This window comes from Populus nigra, chromosome 16 (genome assembly GCF_951802175.1).
Source record: "Populus nigra chromosome 16, ddPopNigr1.1, whole genome shotgun sequence".
Classification (NCBI taxonomy): domain Eukaryota; kingdom Viridiplantae; phylum Streptophyta; class Magnoliopsida; order Malpighiales; family Salicaceae; genus Populus; species Populus nigra.
In genome coordinates, this window is record NC_084867.1 from 1,331,340 (window position 1) to 1,354,917 (window position 23,578).

The 23,578-nt window shown below is 32.9% G+C and overlaps 2 protein-coding genes across 2 annotated transcripts; both read left to right on the forward strand.

The window, feature by feature from the left end:
• Window positions 1-638: 638 nt before the first annotated feature.
• On the forward strand, window positions 639-8,571 carry LOC133676207 (uncharacterized). Its single transcript, XM_062097829.1, has 2 exons — window positions 639-814; window positions 5,864-8,571. The coding sequence occupies exon 2, from the start codon at window positions 5,996-5,998 to the stop codon at window positions 8,177-8,179; it is 2,184 nt and encodes a 727-aa protein (XP_061953813.1). The 5' UTR covers window positions 639-814; window positions 5,864-5,995; the 3' UTR covers window positions 8,180-8,571.
• A 6,780-nt stretch (window positions 8,572-15,351) lies between these two features.
• On the forward strand, window positions 15,352-23,198 carry LOC133675045 (probable trehalose-phosphate phosphatase 4). Its single transcript, XM_062096311.1, has 11 exons — window positions 15,352-15,589; window positions 20,657-20,723; window positions 20,873-21,048; window positions 21,145-21,285; window positions 21,503-21,574; window positions 21,664-21,789; window positions 21,975-22,028; window positions 22,147-22,248; window positions 22,390-22,467; window positions 22,556-22,696; window positions 22,796-23,198. The coding sequence occupies exons 3-11, from the start codon at window positions 20,875-20,877 to the stop codon at window positions 22,979-22,981; spliced, it is 1,074 nt and encodes a 357-aa protein (XP_061952295.1). The 5' UTR covers window positions 15,352-15,589; window positions 20,657-20,723; window positions 20,873-20,874; the 3' UTR covers window positions 22,982-23,198.
• Window positions 23,199-23,578: the final 380 nt, after the last annotated feature.

Genomic DNA, 23,578 nt, shown 5'->3' on the forward strand with positions numbered 1-23,578 from the left:
GTCTCTCTTACCTTTGTCTTTTTTATTTTGATACAACAACCAAATATTATCTTAATACAAGCACAAACAAATTATTTTTATAAAAATTTTATCTTAATGGATGTCGTAGTAGTTGTTTTTTGTATTATATCTAATTCATCATATTTTATAAGATAGAAATTTAGTATCAATTAAAATAAAATAAAAACTAGTTTAAGAATACCTTTTATTATTGAATTTTTTTTTATAAAACTCATAATTCATCCATTATCACTTACTATATTATTTTGTGTAGTTAGTTAACTATGTTCATTTATTTTGTGTAGTTAGTTATAAATGGAAAAGAAAATCTACCATGCTTGTTTTGCAATATGTAATTAACACCAAAAATTGCCATTAATTGCAAAGGTATTTAATATTACCATAAATAATTCACCAAATTTAATCACATTTTGTAAACCCAATTCTAGTTAAAAATTAACCCAAGTTAAAACTTAACCCACACATTGCCAATATGAACACAAATCAAGAGTTAAAATTTAACCATAGTTAACTTTGTTTCTACTATATATATATATATATATATATAAAGTAGGACTTGGGTTGCTAATAAAAAAGGACACCCTCCTGCTTAAATATTAACCAAACCCCCACCCTTTTTATTATTATTATTTTATTTGTTATTCAGTCATAGTTGCTTGGGCACTTTAGAGAGAGAGAGAGAGAGAGAGTTCTTCAGAGTTTGTAATGGAATTTTGACAAAAAAAGATGAAACCAATTGTGCATGTTGATTGATACAAATTTTCTTCATTTTAAAGGACTCTCCCTTCTATAGGTAACTTTTCATTTTTTACACTTTTTTTTTTACTCCAGAGCAAAGTTTTTATTTTTATTCTGTTTTTTGCAAGATTGGCAATCCGGGTACTGTTTTTTTGAGACTCTATAATCTAGGGCTTCAGTTTGAAATTAACTTCTGTATAATTCAAATGAGTGAAATTTGACCGTTACATGTTGCTTTAAAAACCCTAATACTGTAGATCCATCAAGAACTTGTTTTATTTGATTGTAGTGTTTTTGACTGATTTTTGGACTGTTTGCAAAAAGGGTTTTGTTGTGTTTTATTTTTGTGATGTTCAATGTGGGTTGGTTGTGATTCATGAATTGTTTAGAACATGGAATGGTGAAGTAAAGCCGCGACGTTATTTATTTTACATTTTGTGGGCGTGTTTGTTGGCTGTTTTGTTCGAAAATGAATTTACTTAGTTGTTTTACTTTATAATTTGAGGTTAGCTTTAGTTTATTGCTGTAAATTCTACTGATTTTTTGCTAAGTTGGAGTTTGTACTGTTGAAATTAGTTGATAAGGTATCTGAAGAAGGTAGGAATTCTGATTCAGATTCTATCTTGCTATGGATTTAGATCCATTAGAATTTTTTGGTAATGTTGCACATTGCTATTGTTTGTGTTTTAGTGATAATCAAAGTGTTGAAAAGGTTGAATTTAGCATTAGTCTAGAGTGTTAAAAGAAAAATCTATATTGACACGTTCTGTTCTCAGAATTGTGATAAAGGTATGTCCGCGAAGGTGGGGATATGTAGTTTAAGAATAATGAACAAGAGATTCTGATTACCTTTGGAACTACTTGGTGTTGGATTTCAAATGTTATGGTGCTGTTAGTGCCATTTTACAAGAGTTCGACACGTTAAGGGGAGATCATGATTTCATGTATTGACACGTTCTGTTCTCAGAATTGTGATAAAGGTAGCTCCGCGAAGGTGGGGATATGTAGTTTAAGAATAATGAACAAGAGATTCTGATTACCTTTGGAACTACTTGGTGTTGGATTTCAAATGTTATGGTGCTGTTAGTGCCATTTTACAAGAGTTCGACACGTTAAGGGGAGATCATGATTTTAGGGAAACAAGTGTGCTACTTTTATAGGTATTGAAAATTATATTTATACATATACTAAGTTTGATCATTTTAGCATATTTCTTTTCCTTGGGTTGATAACGGTAGCTCCATGAAGGTGGGGTTGTGTATTTAAGAATAATGAACAAGAGATTCTGATTACCTTTGGAACTACTCGGTGTGGGGTTTCAAATGTTATGGCGTTGTTTGCGCCATTTTACAAGAGTTTGACACGTTAAGGGGAGATCATGATTTTAGGGAACAATTTTGCTACTTTTTATAGGTATTGAGAATTATATTTATACACATACTAAGTTTGATCATTTTCAGCATGTTCTTTTCCTTGTGTTGATGGTACCTTTTGAAGCAATTTTTATTTCGTTTGCCCCTCCTCTAAATGTGAGATTTCAAATTCAATACTCTGAAAGCTAAAGAAAAGCTTTGTACTCCAGGTAAATTGAAAGATTCATAGGTTTCTGTCCGGTATCATTGATCCTTAATGGAAACAAAAAGCTTTTAGATTTTATGATCTGAACTTGAAAGAATCTGAAAACATCTGTCAATGAGACTTTTCTAGATACATTGTTTCTCTAAGTCTGGAAACTGAGAAGAACAAAGGGAAAAACCAAATTGGAAAATCTAACTCCCATCTGCAATGCACATTTCTTTTTTATTTGATGAGAAAAAAACTGGTTTTTGCTGAAATATGAAAAATACTATTGTAACAAAATTGTTGCTAGAAACTATTTTTATCTATAGGAAAGCTGAATTTATTCTCCTTTTAAATCCAATATTATGTGCTTGGGAATGCTTAAAATGGAAGGTAAAGAAAAATAAGAATAAAACAAATATTTCGTTTGCATCTGCATGTAAATATGTTAACCTGGATTTCAAATTTATTATTTAACATGCATGAGGTGTATCACTTGCTTGTGAGGGTTGATATAGAAAGCACTCATGCATTATTAACTTAAGTAGATTATGTTGATTATGTTGCCTTTCCATGTCTACTATGTTTAAGAATTGTGAGGGAAGAAAATTGGAAACGTGTCATTACCTTGGCACATGGAACATTTGCCAACTGCTGGTTATGTCCACATGATATAGGCATTGTTTACAATAAACTCATAAATGGGGTGTTAACCTCGTCAATATGCCCTCTTATCACATAATGTTTAGGAGTGCCAGGTGGTAATTATTCTCTGGCATTAGTTCTTAACTCATAAAATGAAGAGTGCACGCACCTGATTTGTTTATTGTATATTACATAAGCTCGCTTAGAGAATTGGATTCACTCCTTTTGCTGATATTAGTATTCACTAAGCATATATATGGTAGGGTTTGAAAGTGCCAATTACTGGTACTTGTAATTAAAAAGAAAAAAAGAAACCTATGCATGCCTGATTGAAACTATATGTGTATGTTGGATGAGTCACAGGAATAGTCACTGGGTCTTCTTGGTTAGGCAAAGTGCCTAGGGGAAGACCAATTTAGTGGGAGGGAAAAATGTGAGTTTGGGCAGAAGCTATTAGGCACCGGCAGAGGGCAACAAAAATAGTGTTTTTTTTTTTTTTTTGTGGATGGGGGGGTGTTCTGGGGGCGCATAGCTTACATGCTGCCCTTGTTAATAGGGGACATGCTGCACACACACACTCCATTGTAGGATATCCATGGAAAGACACGTGTCAGTATTCATTTGTCTAGGCTTGGGGAGTTGTTTTGTTCAATTACTTGTGCTTTATTCTTATTGAAATATATGTATTTGTGTGTGTTTGTCTTTGGAATTGTATACTAGAGACTTTCTAAATATATTCAATTACCATATGATTAAAGTCTTTAAGTTAGTGGAGTTTCTCCTTGCCTTTCTTTGAAAGCGCATGATGACTCTTGCATGCGCGCGCACATGTGTGCTTGTGTAAATGCACATGTATAATTTTCATTTATAACTAATAGTAGTGGAAAGCATGCAATGCCAGTAGGTGGCATTTGTATATATTTAGCTCTCTGAATTAATTTATTCATCTTTCTTCCTGCCCTTTAATTTATTGACATCATATATATGTTAAGCTATTGAATGTTTTTCCACCATTATGCATATTCTTAAAATGGTATCCAACCCTATTGTATCTCATGGATGATCTGCAATAGGATTTTGTGGGCTTGAAGCGTGAGATTTACTGTTAGGCATGAGGATACACAGAAAGTTACTGCAAGGGATTATGTGTTTCTTTCGATAGAGAAAGATTGTTTAACCATTCCAAAAAAGATCTTGGAGATTGTCTAATGCTTACTCTCACAGAAAAATGTGAGTTTGGGCAGAAGCTATTAGGCACCGGCAGAGGGCAACAAAAATAGTGTTTTTTTTTTTTTTTTGTGGATGGGGGGGTGTTCTGGGGGCGCATAGCTTACATGCTGCCCTTGTTAATAGGGGACATGCTGCACACACACACTCCATTGTAGGATATCCATGGAAAGACACGTGTCAGTATTCATTTGTCTAGGCTTGGGGAGTTGTTTTGTTCAATTACTTGTGCTTTATTCTTATTGAAATATATGTATTTGTGTGTGTTTGTCTTTGGAATTGTATACTAGAGACTTTCTAAATATATTCAATTACCATATGATTAAAGTCTTTAAGTTAGTGGAGTTTCTCCTTGCCTTTCTTTGAAAGCGCATGATGACTCTTGCATGCGCGCGCACATGTGTGCTTGTGTAAATGCACATGTATAATTTTCATTTATAACTAATAGTAGTGGAAAGCATGCAATGCCAGTAGGTGGCATTTGTATATATTTAGCTCTCTGAATTAATTTATTCATCTTTCTTCCTGCCCTTTAATTTATTGACATCATATATATGTTAAGCTATTGAATGTTTTTCCACCATTATGCATATTCTTAAAATGGTATCCAACCCTATTGTATCTCATGGATGATCTGCAATAGGATTTTGTGGGCTTGAAGCGTGAGATTTACTGTTAGGCATGAGGATACACAGAAAGTTACTGCAAGGGATTATGTGTTTCTTTCGATAGAGAAAGATTGTTTAACCATTCCAAAAAAGATCTTGGAGATTGTCTAATGCTTACTCTCAAACTCTTTGTTTCCATAGTAGTAATATTATTTGCTTCCCTTTTCATCTTTGGGTTTTTATCTAATGATCCAGGGTGTAATCCTAGACGTGAAGAATAAAAAAAAAATTAAGGCTTTTTCGTTCCTTGATTTTTATTTTTATTAAATGTTCTTAGAATTTTATCCATTCTACATCTTTAACTATTACAAAATGAATAAAGAAAAAGACATGAAAAAAAATACCAAGTCATCAACGGAACTAGTAAGAGAGGGATTCGAACCCTCGGTACGAATAACTCACACAACGGATTAGCAATCCGGCGCTTTGGTCCACTCAGCCATCTCTCCCAATTGAGAAAAGATAATTCCTATGTTACAATACACAACAAGTAGGGCTTGAAAAAAAGAGTCCTTCTATACTCTTTTTTTTAATCTTTTTTTTTCATCTTTTTTATTACTATATTATTATTGTATGCATCTATGTTTATAGGTCAAATATTCCAATGAAGTAATTTGTATGCCTTTATGTTTATAGGTATTAGGGAATGACATTGCATGATGAGTGGACCATTTGTACTTCTTAATTTATTAATGTATCGCATGTTGGGCCGCTAGTTTTTCTGTCATTTGTCGCTCTTATTAGAAGAAACTGAGACTTACTGTTTTGTCAAATATTGAATTTTTCTCCTAGTTAATGTCAGTAAATGACATACATTCTAGAGTCAAATAACGATTTATGTGATTTATAGTTATTTTTCTGACGGAGATTTGCCTTTTGGGAAGGAATAAGAAATACAAACATTGTTGGTTGTGATTTGTATGAATATCATGCTGTCCTTTGTAATTATAAGATAATAATAACTTACATTAGATTGATTTTAGTTTTACTTTTGCTTTGAACAGGTAAAAAAATTGACGGTGCCATTTGTCTAGAAAAATGAACCTGGAGCTGTTGAATTTGTGACTCGAGGTTGAAATCTTAGAAACATTCATATAACCACAAGACACGGCTTTATTCCTGGACATACAAATTTTATGGAGTGCAACAAAGATGAAGCAGTCAGGGCTAAGGAAATTGCTGAGAAGAAGTTTATGGGGAGGGATTATGCTGGGGCGAAGAAATTTGCTTTAAAGGCTCAAAGCTTGTATCCCGAGCTAGAGGGTTTATCCCAAATGTTGATAGCATTTGATGTGTATATTTCTGCAGAGAACAGAATAAGTAGTGGAGAAGTTGATTGGTACAGCGTGCTTGGTGTGAACCCCTGGGCTGATGATGAGACAGTCAGGAAACAATACCACAAGCTAGCTCTCATACTTCATCCTGATAAAAACCAGTCTCTGGGTGCAGATGGTGCATTTAAGTTGGTTTCAGAGGCCTGGGGTTTGTTATCTAATAAGGAAAAGAGACTAGCATACAATCAGAAACTGAATCCGTCAGGACAGCAGCAGAGAGTACCAACCCAGACTAAGGTTCCCTCTTCCCAGCATAGTGCAAATGGCTTTCATAATCATAACAGTTCCGCAACTTCGCACACAAGGAATCAGAACAAGAATTTGCAGTCGAGGCCCACATCAGCCCCTTCTCCTTCATCTCGAAAACCTGATACATTTTGGACTATCTGCCATCGATGTATGATGCATTATGAGTATCTGAGGGTTTATTTGAATCATAACCTGCGATGCCCCAACTGTCATCAGCCTTTTTTGGCTGTTGAGAAGGATCCACCTTCAAACGTTACGAAGTCATCCCAGAATTCAAGACATCATGCTGCAAATAGTAATCCATTTAATTTCCCAAAAAATGGTGGTCAAAGTTCACGATCTGAGGGATTTGGAGTATGCAATTCAACTACTGCCCCAAATCTCCAAAGGAGTAATTTTACTAGAATGAATGATTCTGGAGGCAAATTTGCATCAACGCCAACTGCTGGTCATGCTGAGAGTGTGGTTCAGAAGGCACATGACCAAGTGAAGAGGGAGCAGGATGCACAGGGAGCCACTGAACGGGAGAAGCGTTATGTTTCTAAAAGGATGGATAATTCTTCTCTTAGAGCGGACCAACTCTTTAAAAGGAGGAGGTATGATGAAGCTAGCGTGAATAATTATGGAGCTGATATTTTGAATCAAGCAGCCACCGGAAATGGAGGAGCGGGATTGGGAAATTCATCTGAACCAAGAAGGGGCTATTCTGAAGCGCAAAGGGTTTATGGTTTCTCAGATATTCGTACCAAGTCCATTACCGAGAGAGAGTTGTCACTTCTCGAGGTTCGAAACATGTTGATGAAGAAGGGACTCTCGGATGTGTGCAGAAAACTTAAAGAATGGAGCTCAAATCAAGTGAAACTGAAAGAGAGTAGAACACAGGAAAGCATGGTGAACAATGATGCAAATAAACATAAGAAGAGTGGTCACTCTGCTGGCACTTCTTCCAATGAATCTACTAAACAGGCAACAGCACCTTTGTCTATCAATGTTCCGGATTCTGATTTTCATAACTTTGACCTGGATCGAACAGAAAGTTCCTTTGGGGATGACCAGGTGTGGGCTGCCTATGATGAAAATGATGGGATGCCTCGATATTATGCTCGAATTATCTCAGTGATCTCTTTGAAGCCATTTAAAATGAAGATCAGTTGGCTTAACTCAAGAAGCAGCAGTGAATTTGGCCCTTTAGACTGGGTGGGGGCTGGTTTCCTAAAAACCTGTGGCGATTTTTGGACTGGCAAACATGAAATCAGCAAAACTCTAAATGCTTTCTCACACAGGGTTACGTGGACAAAAGGCACACGTGGAGTTGTTCGCATACTTCCAAGAAAGGAAGATGTCTGGGCTCTATATAGAAACTGGTCTCCAGACTGGAATGATGATACCCCAGATGAAGTGGTACAAGAATATGAGATGGTAGAAGTGCTCGACGACTATGATGAAGAGCAGGGTATATCTGTAGTTCCTCTTATTAAAGTTGCTGGTTTCAAGGCAGTTTTTTGTAGACATGTAGGTCCAAATGAAGTTAGGAGGATTCCAAAAGAAGAGATGTTCCGCTTCTCTCATCAGGTCCCTAATCACGTGCTTACTGGCGAAGAAGCTCATAATGCCCCAGAGGGTTGTCGGGAATTAGACCCAGCGGCTATCCCCACGGAATTTCTTCAGGTTATTACAGAAGCCAGTGAGGCAGCAGTGGTTGCAACTGGTAGAAAGGCTAAGGACGAAATGGCGTAGGATTCTTCACAAATTCACACAGATCTCATGGTGGAGGATGCTTCAAAAGCTAAGAGAAGTGAGATGATGGAAACTGAAGAACCTTTCTGAGATGATACATTAGGGTGGGTTCTTAGGCAGCCAAAGCAGCTAATACTGTAGTTTATCCTGCAACAGTTAATAAGTTGCTAGTGGAAAAGCTCAACATACACAATATAGGTAAGTTTTTCCTTTGTTTTATAAGGCTGATCAAAACTGCAGATGCTTCTTGTTGCCATAACTGGAGATGTTCTGTTACTGGATCAGAAAATGATCCCGAGTTTTTTTTTGGTTTTACTGTTATGGCTGTATAATCTTCGGATGTTTGAACTATAAAGAAGCTCATGCTTGACCAGAGTCAAGTTTTAGCAGCATCAAGCTCTGTTGTTGAATTACTTTGCATAATGTCTGAATTTTCTTTCATTCATCTTCAGAATCCTATTGTTCAATCCATGCTTTGGCTGCCAAGCAACTGTTTTGTTACTTGTTTTGTTTGATTGAATGAAATTGGTTAGCTCTTCAATCCATCCAAAGGGTTTTTCAGGATGTGTTTTTTTTTTTCATTTCCACTGCAGAGTCTCCTTATTTTCAGTCTACCATGCAATGTTATTCATCTTGATGATCTTGCTTTAGAATGTCAATATTGGGCTAAATCTCCAAAACCTACTGACATAATCTGCTGCAAGAAAACCCTAACTGATTCATTGGATGCATTTGATTAGTGGGAACTTGTCTTGCGTGTAACGATAGCATAAGCTTGGACTGAAGTTACCGTTTCCATTCGGTGTAATGGGGTCATGGGTTCCTTATTGTTTTGAACCCCAAGCTTTGACCGGTTTGTTCAAGAAACAATGGGTTTTTTTTTTCACATCATTTTCAAACTTTTTTTTTCATCATTTTTCCTCTTCCTTGATATATGTGTGTTTCCTTAATATATTTTTTATATTTATAATTTTATCTTTGTATAATAATATTTCAGAGATTCTCTAATTTATTCAATCAAATTTTTTCATCCAAATTAGAAAATTAACTCAGAATATTTTAAGAAATGAACAGTTTCCAAAAATACTCAACGAGGATTTTTAGAATGAATATAATACTTGTGATAATTTGGATTAGTAAAAAAACAGAAAAATATATTAAAATATTTAATATTATACAATGATATAATAAACACGATTCCAAACATAAAATTATATTAGGAATTTCCAGTTATGTAAGAATAAATTGAATTATTTATCCTAAATTTTATAAAAAACTTTAACAGCTGGTTTCATTTAAATATAATATTTCTTTTCTCTTTCTTTTTTCAATTTAAATACATATTTTATTATTTTTTATAACTTATTGATCTCACTCCCCATTAATGGTGTCCACCAATCATTTGGGCCCCTCCACTGGTCGGTCGCATTCCATAAAAAAAATACTCAATAATTGATCAATCAGAATAACTAATATTCTGTACACTTAGATTAATTATTGACTTGATAACGAAAGGTTATTTCTTGAGAAATGAAAGGGGAAAAAAATGTTAGTGAACATGATATAGAAGCTAAAAACCTTCTGAAAAAATATTGTATAACTCCAGATTCAGATATATTGTTCACTGGAATAATATTAAGGTAATTTTGTCTCTCTATTCAAAAAATTTAATATTAACTTTCAAGGGTATTGAGATTTTTTCAAATTATCTAACAAATTAACCAGGAATAAATAAGTGTTTTTTCATCTTAAATGTAAAATGAAATAATTAAAATATCTTTAAAAGCAAAAAAATTAAACTTGTCATCTAGAAGCATCTTTGTATTTGCATAATGATTTTTTTGTTATTATAATGTCAACTAAGGGGCAAATTAATATTTTTTCAAATATAAAAATAATTCAAATTAAATTACATAGTGAAACTGTTAAAATACCCTTAAAAATAAAATAAAAATTAGAGTCAAATGATCTTTTGCCTTTTAACAAATGTCTTTCTACCTTGTCATTAAAAGCATCGCCGTGTTTTTTTTTTGTCGGTGCAACACATGTTTTTGGTACTGGTCTAGTTTATTGCCAAACCTTTTTTCTCCCCTTCTTTTCTCTCATTTCCTAAAAAATATATCTTGGCCTTCTTTGTTGTTGGTATTTCAACTTTAGTCTTTATTCTTTTGATTTTTAATTTTTATTCTTTATTTTTTTATAAAAGTTTTATTTGTTTTCAATTTCATCATTTAATCCCAGTTTACAAATGTTATATTTCTCAATTTGATCCTTCTTCTTTGGTTTCTAATTTTTTTTCTTAACCGTTTTGTAAAAGTTTTACTTATTTTTAATTTCATCTTTCACCCCAAATTGATGGTACTATATTTTTCAATTTAGTCATTGTTGTTTTGATTGCTGTTTTTTTTTCTTGGCCTTTTATGGAAAAGTTATTATTCTTTTCAATTTCAACCTTCAACCATAAATTTTTTTTATTTTTATGTTAATTTTGATCATTATTCTTTTGATTTTTTTTCTTTTTGCTAAATTGATTTTTCTTTTCAATTTCACCTTTCAATCAAATTTAAAATTTATTCTAATTTTGATCTTCATTCTTTTAATTGCTATTATTTTAATCCTTTTTTATAATTGAATTTTTTTTTTATCTCATCCTTCAATATTTAATTGATTGTGAATTGGACTTCATGGTTTTTTCAAAGAGGTTTTGAATAATTAACACGAGTTTTTTTTTAACGAGCTTTATAATTCTCTTTATTTATTTTATTGGGTTATTCCATTGTCATAATTTGACCCGCGACTTTGACGTGATATCTTAGGTTGGCCCAGCCTTGATTATCAGGACTACAAGTTTGTCATGTTAACTTAACTAAAATTGATTTTTTTATGTTCCTTTTTTTTACCTAGCTTTGTTTGTACATATTTAATTTGTTGTGAATTAAGATACATTGTGTTGTCCCTTTTTGAAAAAAATATTTTTTTTTCTCATGTTATCCTAATCATCTTTCTTTTAAATTTGATTCATTTACTATCGTTTCCTTTTTTTTTGTTTAATTGAATTAAATCCAGCTTATTCATTCTCTATAACTCGAGTCGTGTATTTTTTTTATAAAAAAACTCACTTGCAACAACTGAATATTATTTTTTACGCAAAAAAAAATTCCAATTCCAAGGTGAAGCACGATCACGATCATCGAGTCTAGTCAAACCTAGACATTAAATATATGTATTTGAAATTGCAGTTAAAAATATAATTAATTTAAAAATGCATTGATATCTTTTGTATTTTCAACAACAATTTTAACCCTATAATTTAGTGTGTGTTTGATATTGTGGCAGCATTTGTAATTGTGGTTTAATGAAAAATAGATTTAAGAAAAACACCTTTTAGTTGCGGTTTAAAAAAAATAGATATTTGGTTAAAACTATCATGAAATAGATTTTTTGCATTCAAAATAAATAAAAAGTAAGTTTTTTTAGATGAAAAACAAGTTATTTTAGCGCTTAGAAAATCAAGTTTGAAACGCAATTATATACGGAGCCCATTGTAAAAAACAAAAATTATTTAATTAACCTAATAATTTTTTTTTCTATAATCAAGAAAAAAATAAAAGCTATATAATACCAAACGGAATGTTATTAGTCATAGTTTGGAACTGCTATTTCTTTCTTTTTGTTTAAGAACAAGATAGCAAAATTTCATAAAAGGTTATGAAATTTCGAGCATTGGATATAAAAATCGAGAATTGATGGGAAAATTAATTATCTTTGACCGATTCAACGAAATGATCATAATTGAATATGACACTGAACTCGTTGAATTATATGTTTCAAACATTCAATTAATACAGTATTAAGAACGTCCCACCTACCAACCTAACACTTATTTCAATATAATATTATATTAATTAATTAATACTAAAGTCAGCATGATTTATATTCTTAGTTGATGTTAATCACCGCTTGTCTTCGTTGGAGACACCATGCAAATTACAAAAATGGGAGATGTCAAGCTACGAATTAAGGGCGGAGAACCTTAGGGTTAATTAGCAATAATATTAAACACACTTGTTAATCAGCACAAATCCCATGCAACTTAATTAATGGTGAAAAGGAAGTTTCATGGGCAATAACTCCTAGTATACAGGTCAATTTCAAAAGAGCAATAAGTCATCCATCACCTTCAACCTCGACCATGCTATTGGAGTATTTGTTTTTATAGTAAATGGTAATTTTTAAAAGTATTTTTTATTTTAAAATATATTAAAATAAAATTTTAAAATTTTTTAATATATCAAAATTATAAAAAAATTACTAAAAAAATATGAATCTAATGTTCTTTTCTAATTTTTAAATAATGCATTATTTTATGGTTTCTGTATAGTAGGTAACTATCGGTGGTGGTGCTATCTCCCCCATGCATTGTCAAACGGAGACATATTTTGCTTCCTCCATGGAGACTAGTGTTAAAATATTAGTATTCTTTTGGTCCTATTTGCCTAGAGTTTCAAGTTGTTAGGTATGATATAATTGAAAGGTCTAATATTCAAAATCCAAAACCTCTTCTCTTTTCATATATGAAAAATTAAATGTCTTCCAATGCAAATGGACTTTAAATTTACTTCACCTCGGAACTCACTTAAGTTATTAATATTATCTAAATATATATGTGAAATATCCTTTTAATTTGAGATTTAGACTCTTTATTGTTAATTTGATCATATAATTTCACTAAACGAGTAGCACAATTTTATTAAATACTTTTTATTATTGAATTCACAAAATCAATGAAAAAAACTAGAAACATGACTATCATATACTCCTCAAAAACATGAAAATAATAATAATCAAAATCCATTAATTAATGTGTTGTATGCATGTGATATATTAATATTGTTTTCCTAGTCTACGTCTCCCAAATCATGGTTTTAGCAGCACTTTAATGATGTAATAGAAAGAGTAGTTTAGGGCTTTGATCAGTATATTCGCAGAACTCATTTTGTCATATCATAATATCCCTTTTCTTTCTATAATATTGTTTAGGGCTTTGAGTAAGCAACAATTTAAATGCCAAATCTTGTAAAGTTACCATAGAATATTAGAGAAGATTGTGGTATCTCTTCAGATTTTGGAGCATATTCATACGTTTTGTCTTCACTTATTTACCTTTTTCTTTGACTATTATTCCATTTTATCTTCAGTTTTTTTTTTCTATCTAAATTTAAATAAGGGTAACGAAGCTAGCCATCTTTTCTTCTTGGAAATCACTAAATAATTGGTGGAGTTAATAATGGTGGCAGTGGCAGTTGTCTTCTTACAAAGCTCATAAATTGAAGTTGCGGGAGAAAAAAAGATTCAATTTATCACTCATTTTCAAATAGGGTAACCATGCATGCATGCATGCATGCAATCCATCCCCTCTTCATGATGATCATCAATCAATTGTGGACATATAATAATGGAGACGATGACGACTGTTGTCTTGCATTAAAGCTTTCACAATTAAAGCTCTCATAATAAAGGTGCATGCATTGTTTGGATGCAAATGGCTTGCTTTGACTAGCCATAAAGAAATTTTGATTTTACATTAACTCAACAGCTTATTGTTTTCAAATTGGGATACATAAAAAGACATGCATAGTTTTTAAATTCAATTTGAAAGTTGATCACCGATAAGTTTCGGGTTGTTAATTTAGGCTAACTTGGGTGAATTTATTTTTTATTTTATAAAAAAATAAAAATGATATTATTTTTTAAAAAAATCAACAAGTCTTAACTGAGCTGACAAGATAATAGATCAACCTAAATTTTTGAGAGAGTCACACCAAGTCAATTCTCTTTTTATTTTTGTTAAAACATAGCCCAAACTAAATCCCTAATCTCCCTACCAAGTCAAGAATGGTTTAAAAAGACCAGGTCAAGAAATCCTTAACTCTTAACTCTATTTCTCTCTTTTCCTACCAGTCTCTTTGTCGGTTCAATTATTAGACCATAGACATGGAATTGGAGTGATATCTTTTCTTTTATTATACATTGGAATCAATCTTTCTTAAAATTACATAACTAATTAATGCATTAAATAATGAAAATGATGCATTCTTTGTTGTATTCAATAAAAATCAATCTTGGTGAAGAATATTTTGGAATTATAACCTTAGTCAATGGAGTCAAGTACTAACACTGAAGCAACGAGATCATTTACCAACATCTTTTACTATTATTTTAAGTATAGTGGATATAGGCGAAGAAATGTCTTGTCATTTGCTTAAATTGCAATTAAATGGAAGAACTTAGTTGTTCCTAGTCAAGGTTTTAGATGTCAAAACGAAGGTTTCCATAATCGGGTGATCAGCTCTTTGCTGGAGATTCTTGCTCTGAAGACGACATGGAACGGGTATTCATCCAGTTTCCTTTGTTCCCGTGTCTCTTGGCTCTCTGTCTACTGGTTCACATGCTCCCTGTTTACTATTTTGCAGTCTTGTGCGCCTATACCTAGATGTTTTCCATGTATTCATATGATGAAGGTTACTATATATATTTTATTAATATGAATATTCGGGTTAATTTGTGTATATCTCGATTAATTTTACGAATTCTAAAATTAACAATCATATAAATTTTTAATAATTTAAAAATACTCGAACTTGTGATAAATTACTCCTATTAGGTTGGTATATTTTAATGTGTGTGTAACACATGGAATGGCTTTGCAAGTGGAAAACTTCGAAGAAGCACCATCAATCTCTTTTCGAATGAAAAGAAAGGTCTCCTACAAAGAGCATAACAATTTTCTGCAAAGGACATATATATCCAATTGTATATTTATATAAAGAATACCCACTTTGAGTTTGATCTCTGCATTATTATTTGATCCCTCCACAAAGAAAAAATATATATACTCGATCAGAAAAGAATTTATAAGAAGAATTTACTCTTATATCGTCCCGATTGACATATAAATTAAATTGAAGATATCTTTTATTAATGAATAAAAAAAAATTTGTTTATAAGAAAATATTTTTGAATGAAAAAGACACGAGGAGAAAGAGATACGTACGTACGTAGGCCTATTTTGGTCAATGCGTACATTCCAAAAATTAAAAAGCAGTAAAAGGGCTTAATTATATTTAGGAAGTTTTAATGCAATAGGTCTCTAACACGTCCATTAAGAAAACTTCAAGAATCTCTAAACTCTCTTCTTTACCTGTATAAATAAACCTCTCTTCCTTACCTCTCCAATATCCTCTTCCTTTCCATGGTTTTCCTATCTTTCAAGATCTCTCCTTCTTGCTCTCTACTCTCTAGCTAAGCTAAGCTTTGCTTTCCTCCATTGTTGCTCATAAGTTTCTCCTTGTCGTCAACCTCTTCTTGGGTCGTGACACAACCAATCAAGAAATTGACCACAAGAACAAGGTATGTGTATGGCCTTTCACCTTCCTCCAAGCAACATGTTCGTTTCTTTCTTATCTTTCTTGATCGATGAACGTTTATGTATGTGCATGTTAATCTCTTATTTAATGTGATTGAGATTTCGTTTTTTAATGCAAAAACCCTTTCCTTTTATGTTGTTTTTCACTTCCATGATTTTTTTTAATTAGGTTAATTAAAACCTAAAAATAAATTACCCTAAAAATCCCACTTAAAAGTCCTCTAGGAACCAATAATTATTCTATGAACCAATTATTGCTTTTTAACATTAGTTTTATTTTAAACTTTTCGCAAGAAAAACGCTGAAACGGTACAAATAAAACAAAAAACAGTTAGTTTTCGGTTTCTTCACTCAACATAACGTAAAAGATCCTTTAAGCTCTTTTTTCGTAAATGAATGGCTTCTGGGCTGTACACGTGTATCTCATTGGGCCCCATAAGTGGACTGGGCATGGAAGCCCATTAGTCCACCCATTGTACTTCAGAGCTGGAGTCCACAGTTGTTTCCAACTATCTTGATCAAGGCTACAGATGATTGACACGTGTCACCCTGATGTGCTGATGCGAAACGTGTCGGGTTGAGATTGCAAGGCACACGACCCCTCCCCTTTCTTTTTGTTAAAGTGTCTGGTACTTTTGGGGAAAGTTGTAGGGGTACAAACCCTAATAAAGAAAGGACAGGAGTACCTAAAAAACGGTTAGGAGCATGTTGTGATAGTGATGAGTTGTTTGGTGACAATACCAATGCTTGCTCCTCACTTGTCTTGGACAATGCAATAGCTAGGCTTGTCCTAATTTTCTTATGATTTTGTTTGGTTTCCAAGGTTTCTAGGGCACTAATTAATGATGTTTTGAAGGTTTGTCATTTTGTGGTTTTTTTTTTAATCTTTGATTGAATCAATTGTATTTTTAAAAAATAATTTGAGTTTAAAATCTATCTATTTATCAACTCATACATATAACTTAATATTACAATAAAAATGATCATGCATAAACTCTATAAATACGTGAATGATATAGAAAAATAAATATATAACTGATTATGTTATGTTGATTTTTAAAAAATAATAATTGAATGATAGATTGAAAATCCAATTATTTTACAAAAATAAAATTAATTCAAGTAAGAATTATAAACTTGCAATCACTTGACCATCTCTCCACTGATGAGATTTAGAAACTTCAAGTGCTTTTAATGTGTGTCTTGCATTATGGTAGCCTTTTCAGTTGTTTTTCTAAAAAGTAAGTTAAAAAAATACTTTTAATTATGATTTTAAAATATATTAAAATTGATGTGAGATGATTTTTGTATGAAAAATAAATAAATAAAAAATAAGTTATTAGTTTCTATAAAATCAAGGCTTAAAACACTATTATATATAAAGTTAAGAGTAAAAACTAAATAAATTGTTTTTTCTATATATATATGGACAAAAAACCAGGCATCTTAGTCTATGTTGAGTTCTGCGATAAAATGTAGGTTAGTGCTAAACTATTTCTGATCTCACAGCAACCAATAGAAGGTTTTTTTAAAATAAAAAATGTGTGAAACCAAGAGAAAGGTGGCCTTTAATTTATTCAAAGAGCCCTTTAATCTCGCTTTGATTTGATCTAATTAATTAGTATTGAAAAGGGAACTATTTCGTGATCACTTAACCTGAAAGTCATTAATTAATAAATTAATTAACTGATTAGCCCGTGAAAAGTGTCATTAGCAAGCACATCATGCTTCGCCTGCCTGATCAATGCCTTTCCACGTAATTAACTTAATTATAAATTGCTTAAGCATGGTCTATCTACTACTTTTTAATTTCTGCTAATCAAATTAATTAACTGTATAGATTTTCGTTGCAGCAGTTGCCATGTATTTTCCTCAAGACTTTGACACTTGGGGTCCATATGTTGTTGCCTGTCTGGTTCCTAGGGATTAATTTTTGTTAATTTATTTTGTCAAAACTGTGTCGACCTAGACGTGTCCATTGTTCAATAAAGAACCATTTCGCCTACTCTCCTAAGTGATTTAGGCCTTTCTTGGTATTATTTTCTGACCTAATTTTTCCTCTCAGCCTTGTCGTTTAATCTCTATTGACACCTTTGGTCACAAGAAGTCAATTTCCATTTACATTTTTTTTTTCTTTTTGCTATATAATTGTAGGCCATGCTTGTTGACAAATAGGGACTTCATATGGGGTACAAAGTGCTTAATTGAAGCAAAAGATGCAGATCATGCAATAAAGTACCGTTTGACAGATATTCTGGTTGTATTGTGTTTCTGAAAGAAAAAAACATTAGTTTTAAAGTTAGGAAAAAAAAATTACTGTTTTTAAATTGTTTTGATGTGTTCATAGAAAAATTTTAAAAATTAAATAAAAAATATTATTATGATATAAGATCTAAAACATTCTGTGTGCTGGTTTTTCTACTGGGGCTTGTTTTGATATTATTTAAGTCATATGAGTTATCAATCTGGTTCTTAAGTCAGTCTGTGGGTGTCTAAAGTGGTTTCCAAACTCGAATTAGGTGATGAAATGTGCTGTTCTTGTTTCTGGCCAAACAAGATGGATTTAGGGTTTGCATGCCTACCATATCTATGATATTTCGAGCTTTTTCCATGTAGTTTTGGATGAATTATTAATATATAATTAACAACACATGTATCATTCTTTCTTTTTCGATGGGGTTGGTCGTGTCATGCCTTTGATAATTTAGGTGCGTTTTCTACATAAAATTAAGGAAGTTAGTGTCTGTCTCTATCCAATGGCAGGTGAAACTTGTTTCACATGGAATTCACTTTACCACGAGGAGATTTATCTTGGAAGTAATAATTTTGCTGTGGAACTACTTTTTCAAGTGTGTTGAAAACTAAAAGGAGTTGTAATTAACTAAATGTAAAGAAATGTTGCATTTGTCTTGATTTCTTTCTACCTACCACGGTTCAAGATTAAACATATTGTCCAAGTTAAAGATGACTGCTTTTCTGGGAGCCTTTTACGAATGTTCCTTGAAAAATCACAAAAATCTTGCTGAATGATCTTCCGAGTGATTAACTACATCAAAGAACTTTAGAATTTCTAAAAGCATGCCCGTGAAAATTTCACTTTTATCGATCCCCAAATCAACCATGACTTTACCCAAACGCTAGCTTCTCTGCTGAAATATTGAGAAGATCACTTTTGGTTTCTCGTTTGTCATTTTATATATATACACAATTAACTTTTTGCATACAATATTCTACCAAAATCTAGCCTCTTATTCCTTTAGTGATGTTTTCCAATGAGCTACATGATGCATGAATTAAGAGATCGAGAGTATGATCAACGATGTCATTAATTAGTGAATATTCTAATTAATCAAGTGGGAGTACTTAGATGAGGCTAGATGGTTAGTTAATTAGGAGAAACCAGCATTTCATTAATTTTTCGTCTAATGTTTTTAAACAATTGAACACTCTCTCAAGTCATTATCAGCTGAATCGGCAGATTAAAAACCCTACAATAACTTTTCGAGCTACCCATGCCATGTATATTCAATTTTTCGTCTATTCATTGAATGTCACCTCTCTGTTTTTTTTTACTATAATTAATCAATATTCTTCCATTTTTTTTCTTATAGTTTCTATATGTGCACTTTAGTTGAGGTAGATCACAAAGTAACATTTACAAAGAGATCTTTCTTTGACTATAAAATCCTAAGAGAGCCCACAGATTAATTTGCTTTATAGCACTTGTAGCTTCATGATTTTAGGAGAAAAATGCTTGATAGTGGCTTTCCATGATATATGAACCACAACTTCGTGTGTTGCTATATATTTTCAAGGGTGAAAATGAATATTCTAAAAGATATATTTTTAGAGAAAAAACGAGGAATCATGAGATTATAAATTTGTTTGAAGTAAACGTAGATTCCACTTTTACTTAGGTTAAAAATTAAGTAGTTGAGTCGAGCCAATATGAAGAATTTTTTTTTTGTTAACTCGATAGTTTTGACAGAGGGGAGGTGAAAAACTTTTTATTTTATTGAAGCATATGCCTCGGCGACCTACTGCCAAGCTAAATTACCTAAACTTATTCTTCCCGGCTACTCAATGGGGATGCATGCACCAATACCTATTAAAGTTTAGTGGGGTTAAAAAAAAAATTCTAACTTCGATTTCTTTTTAACCTAACAACAGAAAACAAATGAAATCTTAAATATCTCAGAAAGATTTAGAGAAGATTAAAATGTTGTCATATTCTAAGGATTGAATGTTCGGTCCACCAAACAAACTACACTTTAGGGTTTTTATGACACGAGTGCTTGGGATCATTCTGAGTCTATTTTCTTACGAAGTCTAACACGTTACATTATCACTTTCACGTAATGAAATAACAAGAGAAAGTATCTATACGATATACCATCTAAATTATCTATATATCGGGAGTCAAATTCAAGAATTCGATACACACCATCTAGGAATATCCATCTCTTGTATACGTGATTGAATCCATATAGTATATAGATTATGTACGTATTAGGTGATGTTTTGGGATTTGTCCAGCTACCCTATTATGTTATTATGATAAAGAAATCATTTTGAACGAATAAATAAATTTTAAAGGAGTTCCTCAACAAGGGTCACCAAGAATAGATCTTATTAGGCCAATAACAAAGATTAGGGTAACGAACATAATTATGTATATGCATGGGGAGCTAGCTATCTCTTGTTTTGGGGGCCTGGATATAATTACATGTTGAACAGGATGCATGTCAAAAGAAATTTTTGAGCCATACTGCAAAACCCACACCTTATCAGTCATTGTCATTTTGGTACTATGCTTTGACAATGATATAAATTAGTATATGATCAAAATATAATTAATATATAGAGTTCATTGCATGGTTGGGTCAAAGTCATTGTTAATGCCCTTTGCCCATCTTTAAAAATTAATGACATGGTTTATTTTATTTCCTTTTTGTTATTGTTTATTTATATGTTTCCATGCTTTTTTCTATTTATATAGGTTTGATATAATGGTGGGAACTCAAGTGTTTGATTTGTTGGCTTCATTGTAGGTGCTTTAGAAGTTAGCCAGCTGAAGAACTCTAAGGCACTCAACCAGCATAAAAGTTAATTTTTCAGGTAAATCTAGCTATCTGGGATTAGAATTTCATTAAACTTTAGGCTTCTTGAATTTGTGTTTTCATATCGTTTTGCTCGATGTTCATTAAACTACTTTGCTTCTTAATTTGTGTTGTTAACATATAATCTTTTTGTTAATTCACAAACAGATATGTTTAAGAGAAATCTCGCGAAGTTCAACCAGGCCATGGGATTTCAGAGATCTTCCTATTGGCAAAAGGTGCAGCCTGGTAGTGATCTTTCTACAAAAGAGACGGCACCAAATTCAAGTCACCCTGTAACCAATGAAGCTGTTTCTGATGATGCAAATTACAGTTCATGGATGGTTAGTCCTCTCATCAGAATTTTTTCGTTGCACTATAGTCAAACTTGTATCTAATTTCCAGCAAGCATCTGACCATAACATATACCAAATTATTAGGTGGACCATCCTTCTGCATTGACCTCATTTGATCAGATGATGAAGGATGCAAAGGGGAAGAAGATCGTCGTGTTTTTAGACTATGACGGTACTCTCTCGCCGATTGTAAATGATCCTGACTGCGCTTTCATGTCTGATGAGGTGAGCACTCATGTCCATGCATGTGAATGTGGAGAAATTTTTCGATACATTGCCACACGCAACGCTTTCAACTAGAGTATCCAAGTAAAATCCACATGTACATGAGAGAGAGAAGCACCATGCTGAATGTATAGAAAAATTACATGAAAATAATGTGAACTATGCAATTGATTGTTAAAGCAAGAAACTCATGAATCATTAAACTCACAATGTGCAGATGCGTGCAGCAGTTCGAGAAGTTGCAAAATACTTTCCAACTGCTATAATCAGTGGTAGAAGCAGAGATAAGGTAACACATGAAGAATTTTTCTTGTTGTCGGGTTTGTGGGGCAGTTTATGAGGCAGAGTTTGAGAATGTCGATGGTCTCTTTCGTGCAGGTGAAAGGATTTGTACAGTTGAATAATATATATTATGCTGGAAGCCATGGGATGGACATCATGGCACCACCTAGACCGGTTAGGTCCAGTGATGGAAAATACCATACTGTTTCCCTTGACAGAAAGGTAAAAATGATTAGTCCATCTCTCCTCTTTTTTGGTCAAGCCACATGTTTTCTGCTATAAACCATGAGAATTAGTTAAGAAAGAACACAGAGAAAATTCTCAATCATAGGATGGTTTTAAGAAAGAAGAAAGGACATGTTCTTAATTCCCTCTTAACTAATCACATGTTTTGTTCAATTTGGTAGGGCAATGATGCTGTCTTTCAACCTGCTCAGAAATTTTTGCCTGCAATTCAAAAGGTAAGTGAGATTCTTTATTTTGAAGGGCCATTTTTGGTCTTACCAGACACCAATTATACCTTGTTTCTCACTATGATTATGGCCATGGAGTAACAATTTCTCTGTGTACTTGTAACAGATTTTGAAAGAACTGGAAGAGGCAATTATGAAAATACCAGGTGCCAGAGTAGAGAACAACAGATTTTGTGCCTCCGTACATTTTCGACAAGTTAGAGAGGAGGTAAAATCAAGACCTAAGCTCAAATCTTTTGGTGTGGTTTCATTACAGCATCTTCATCACCACCACAACTATGGCATTATGAGTTTTTTCTTTGAGAAGAAAGGAATTTGAAAATACAACTTTTTTCTTCTTTTGAATCAGGATTATGGGACCTTAGAGGAGAAGGTGAAGTCCATACTTAAACACTATCCAGACTTTCGCTTGGGTTGGGGTAAAAAGGTATGCATAAATCTTTCAAGACTCTATCTAAAGTTCTCGATATAACTAATAAGATCGTCCTCTAATTTTTCTGTAAATTCGCATGAAGGTTATGGAAATACGACCATCAATAGAATGGGACAAAGGCAATGCCCTGGAATATTTACTCGATACTCTAGGGTTAGGTAACTGCACCGATGTTCTCCCACTTTACATTGGAGATGACAAAACAGATGAAGATGCTTTCAAGGTATTGTTACAAGAAAAATTATAACTTTAGTTTGAGCCTGATCAAGAAATACTGCTTCATGGAGTTGCTAAACTTGTTCTTATATCCAAACCATCGCAGGTAATTCAAAAGAGAGGCCAAGGGTGTCCGATCGTTGTCACTTCCAGTCCCAAGGATACTAAAGCCTCATACTCCCTGTATGAACCATCAGAAGTGTTGACATTCTTGTTGCGTCTAGCAAGGTGGAGGAAATCCTCTAGTTCGAGTAGGTCAGTACTATCTCAGGTTTGGGGTGTGAGTGGTTGAAAACTTGAAGTTGAAACCAAGTATTAGCACTACGCATAGAATCTTGGGATAGAAATAAAGATGTGTTTATAAATATAGAGAGGAAAGCTAGGAGGAGGTTGAGGGGATATGAGCAGGAAACCAGTTGTTTCATCCATTTTATCTGTTGTTTTGTATGGTATTATGCTTACCACTTGTAAACTAGAAATCAAGTTCAATATAAATACAAAAATGTTTGCAAAAATGACTGCATCTTGACTGCCACAGATTGTTTTCTTGGATCTTGAGGTGTGGGTATGAAATCCTGTGATGTTTTGGAAACTATGATGAAAGAAATGCCTAGCCAAAACCATTGAAACCTTGGCATCTCGTCTTCTGTTTCTGAAGTGCCATCATCTGCTGTTGATACCCTAGCAAGTACCAAATCAAACACATAGTCTATCGTATTATTGTTGTCGCACGTCAGAATTCGTGCGGCATCGGCTGACGATTTTTCTATTATGTGTTTGCTTGATTGGTTCGTTAGAGTCGCCACCTAGTAATTTATTGAAGACTACTAGGAAACCAGATGTACTAGTCTTGTCAGAAATTCACGGGTAAGGGACTGATTGTAGTTAG

Bases quoted from the DNA above. Each gene is read 5' to 3' on its own strand.
- LOC133676207 (XM_062097829.1), top strand. From the start codon at position 5,996: ATGGAGTGCAACAAAGATGAAGCAGTCAGGGCTAAGGAAATTGCTGAG.
- LOC133675045 (XM_062096311.1), top strand. From the start codon at position 20,875: ATGTTTAAGAGAAATCTCGCGAAGTTCAACCAGGCCATGGGATTTCAG. The intron at 22,029-22,146 runs GTAAGTGAGATT...TACTTGTAACAG, and splicing joins TTTTGCCTGCAATTCAAAAG to ATTTTGAAAGAACTGGAAGA. The intron at 22,468-22,555 runs GTATGCATAAAT...ATTCGCATGAAG, and splicing joins GCTTGGGTTGGGGTAAAAAG to GTTATGGAAATACGACCATC.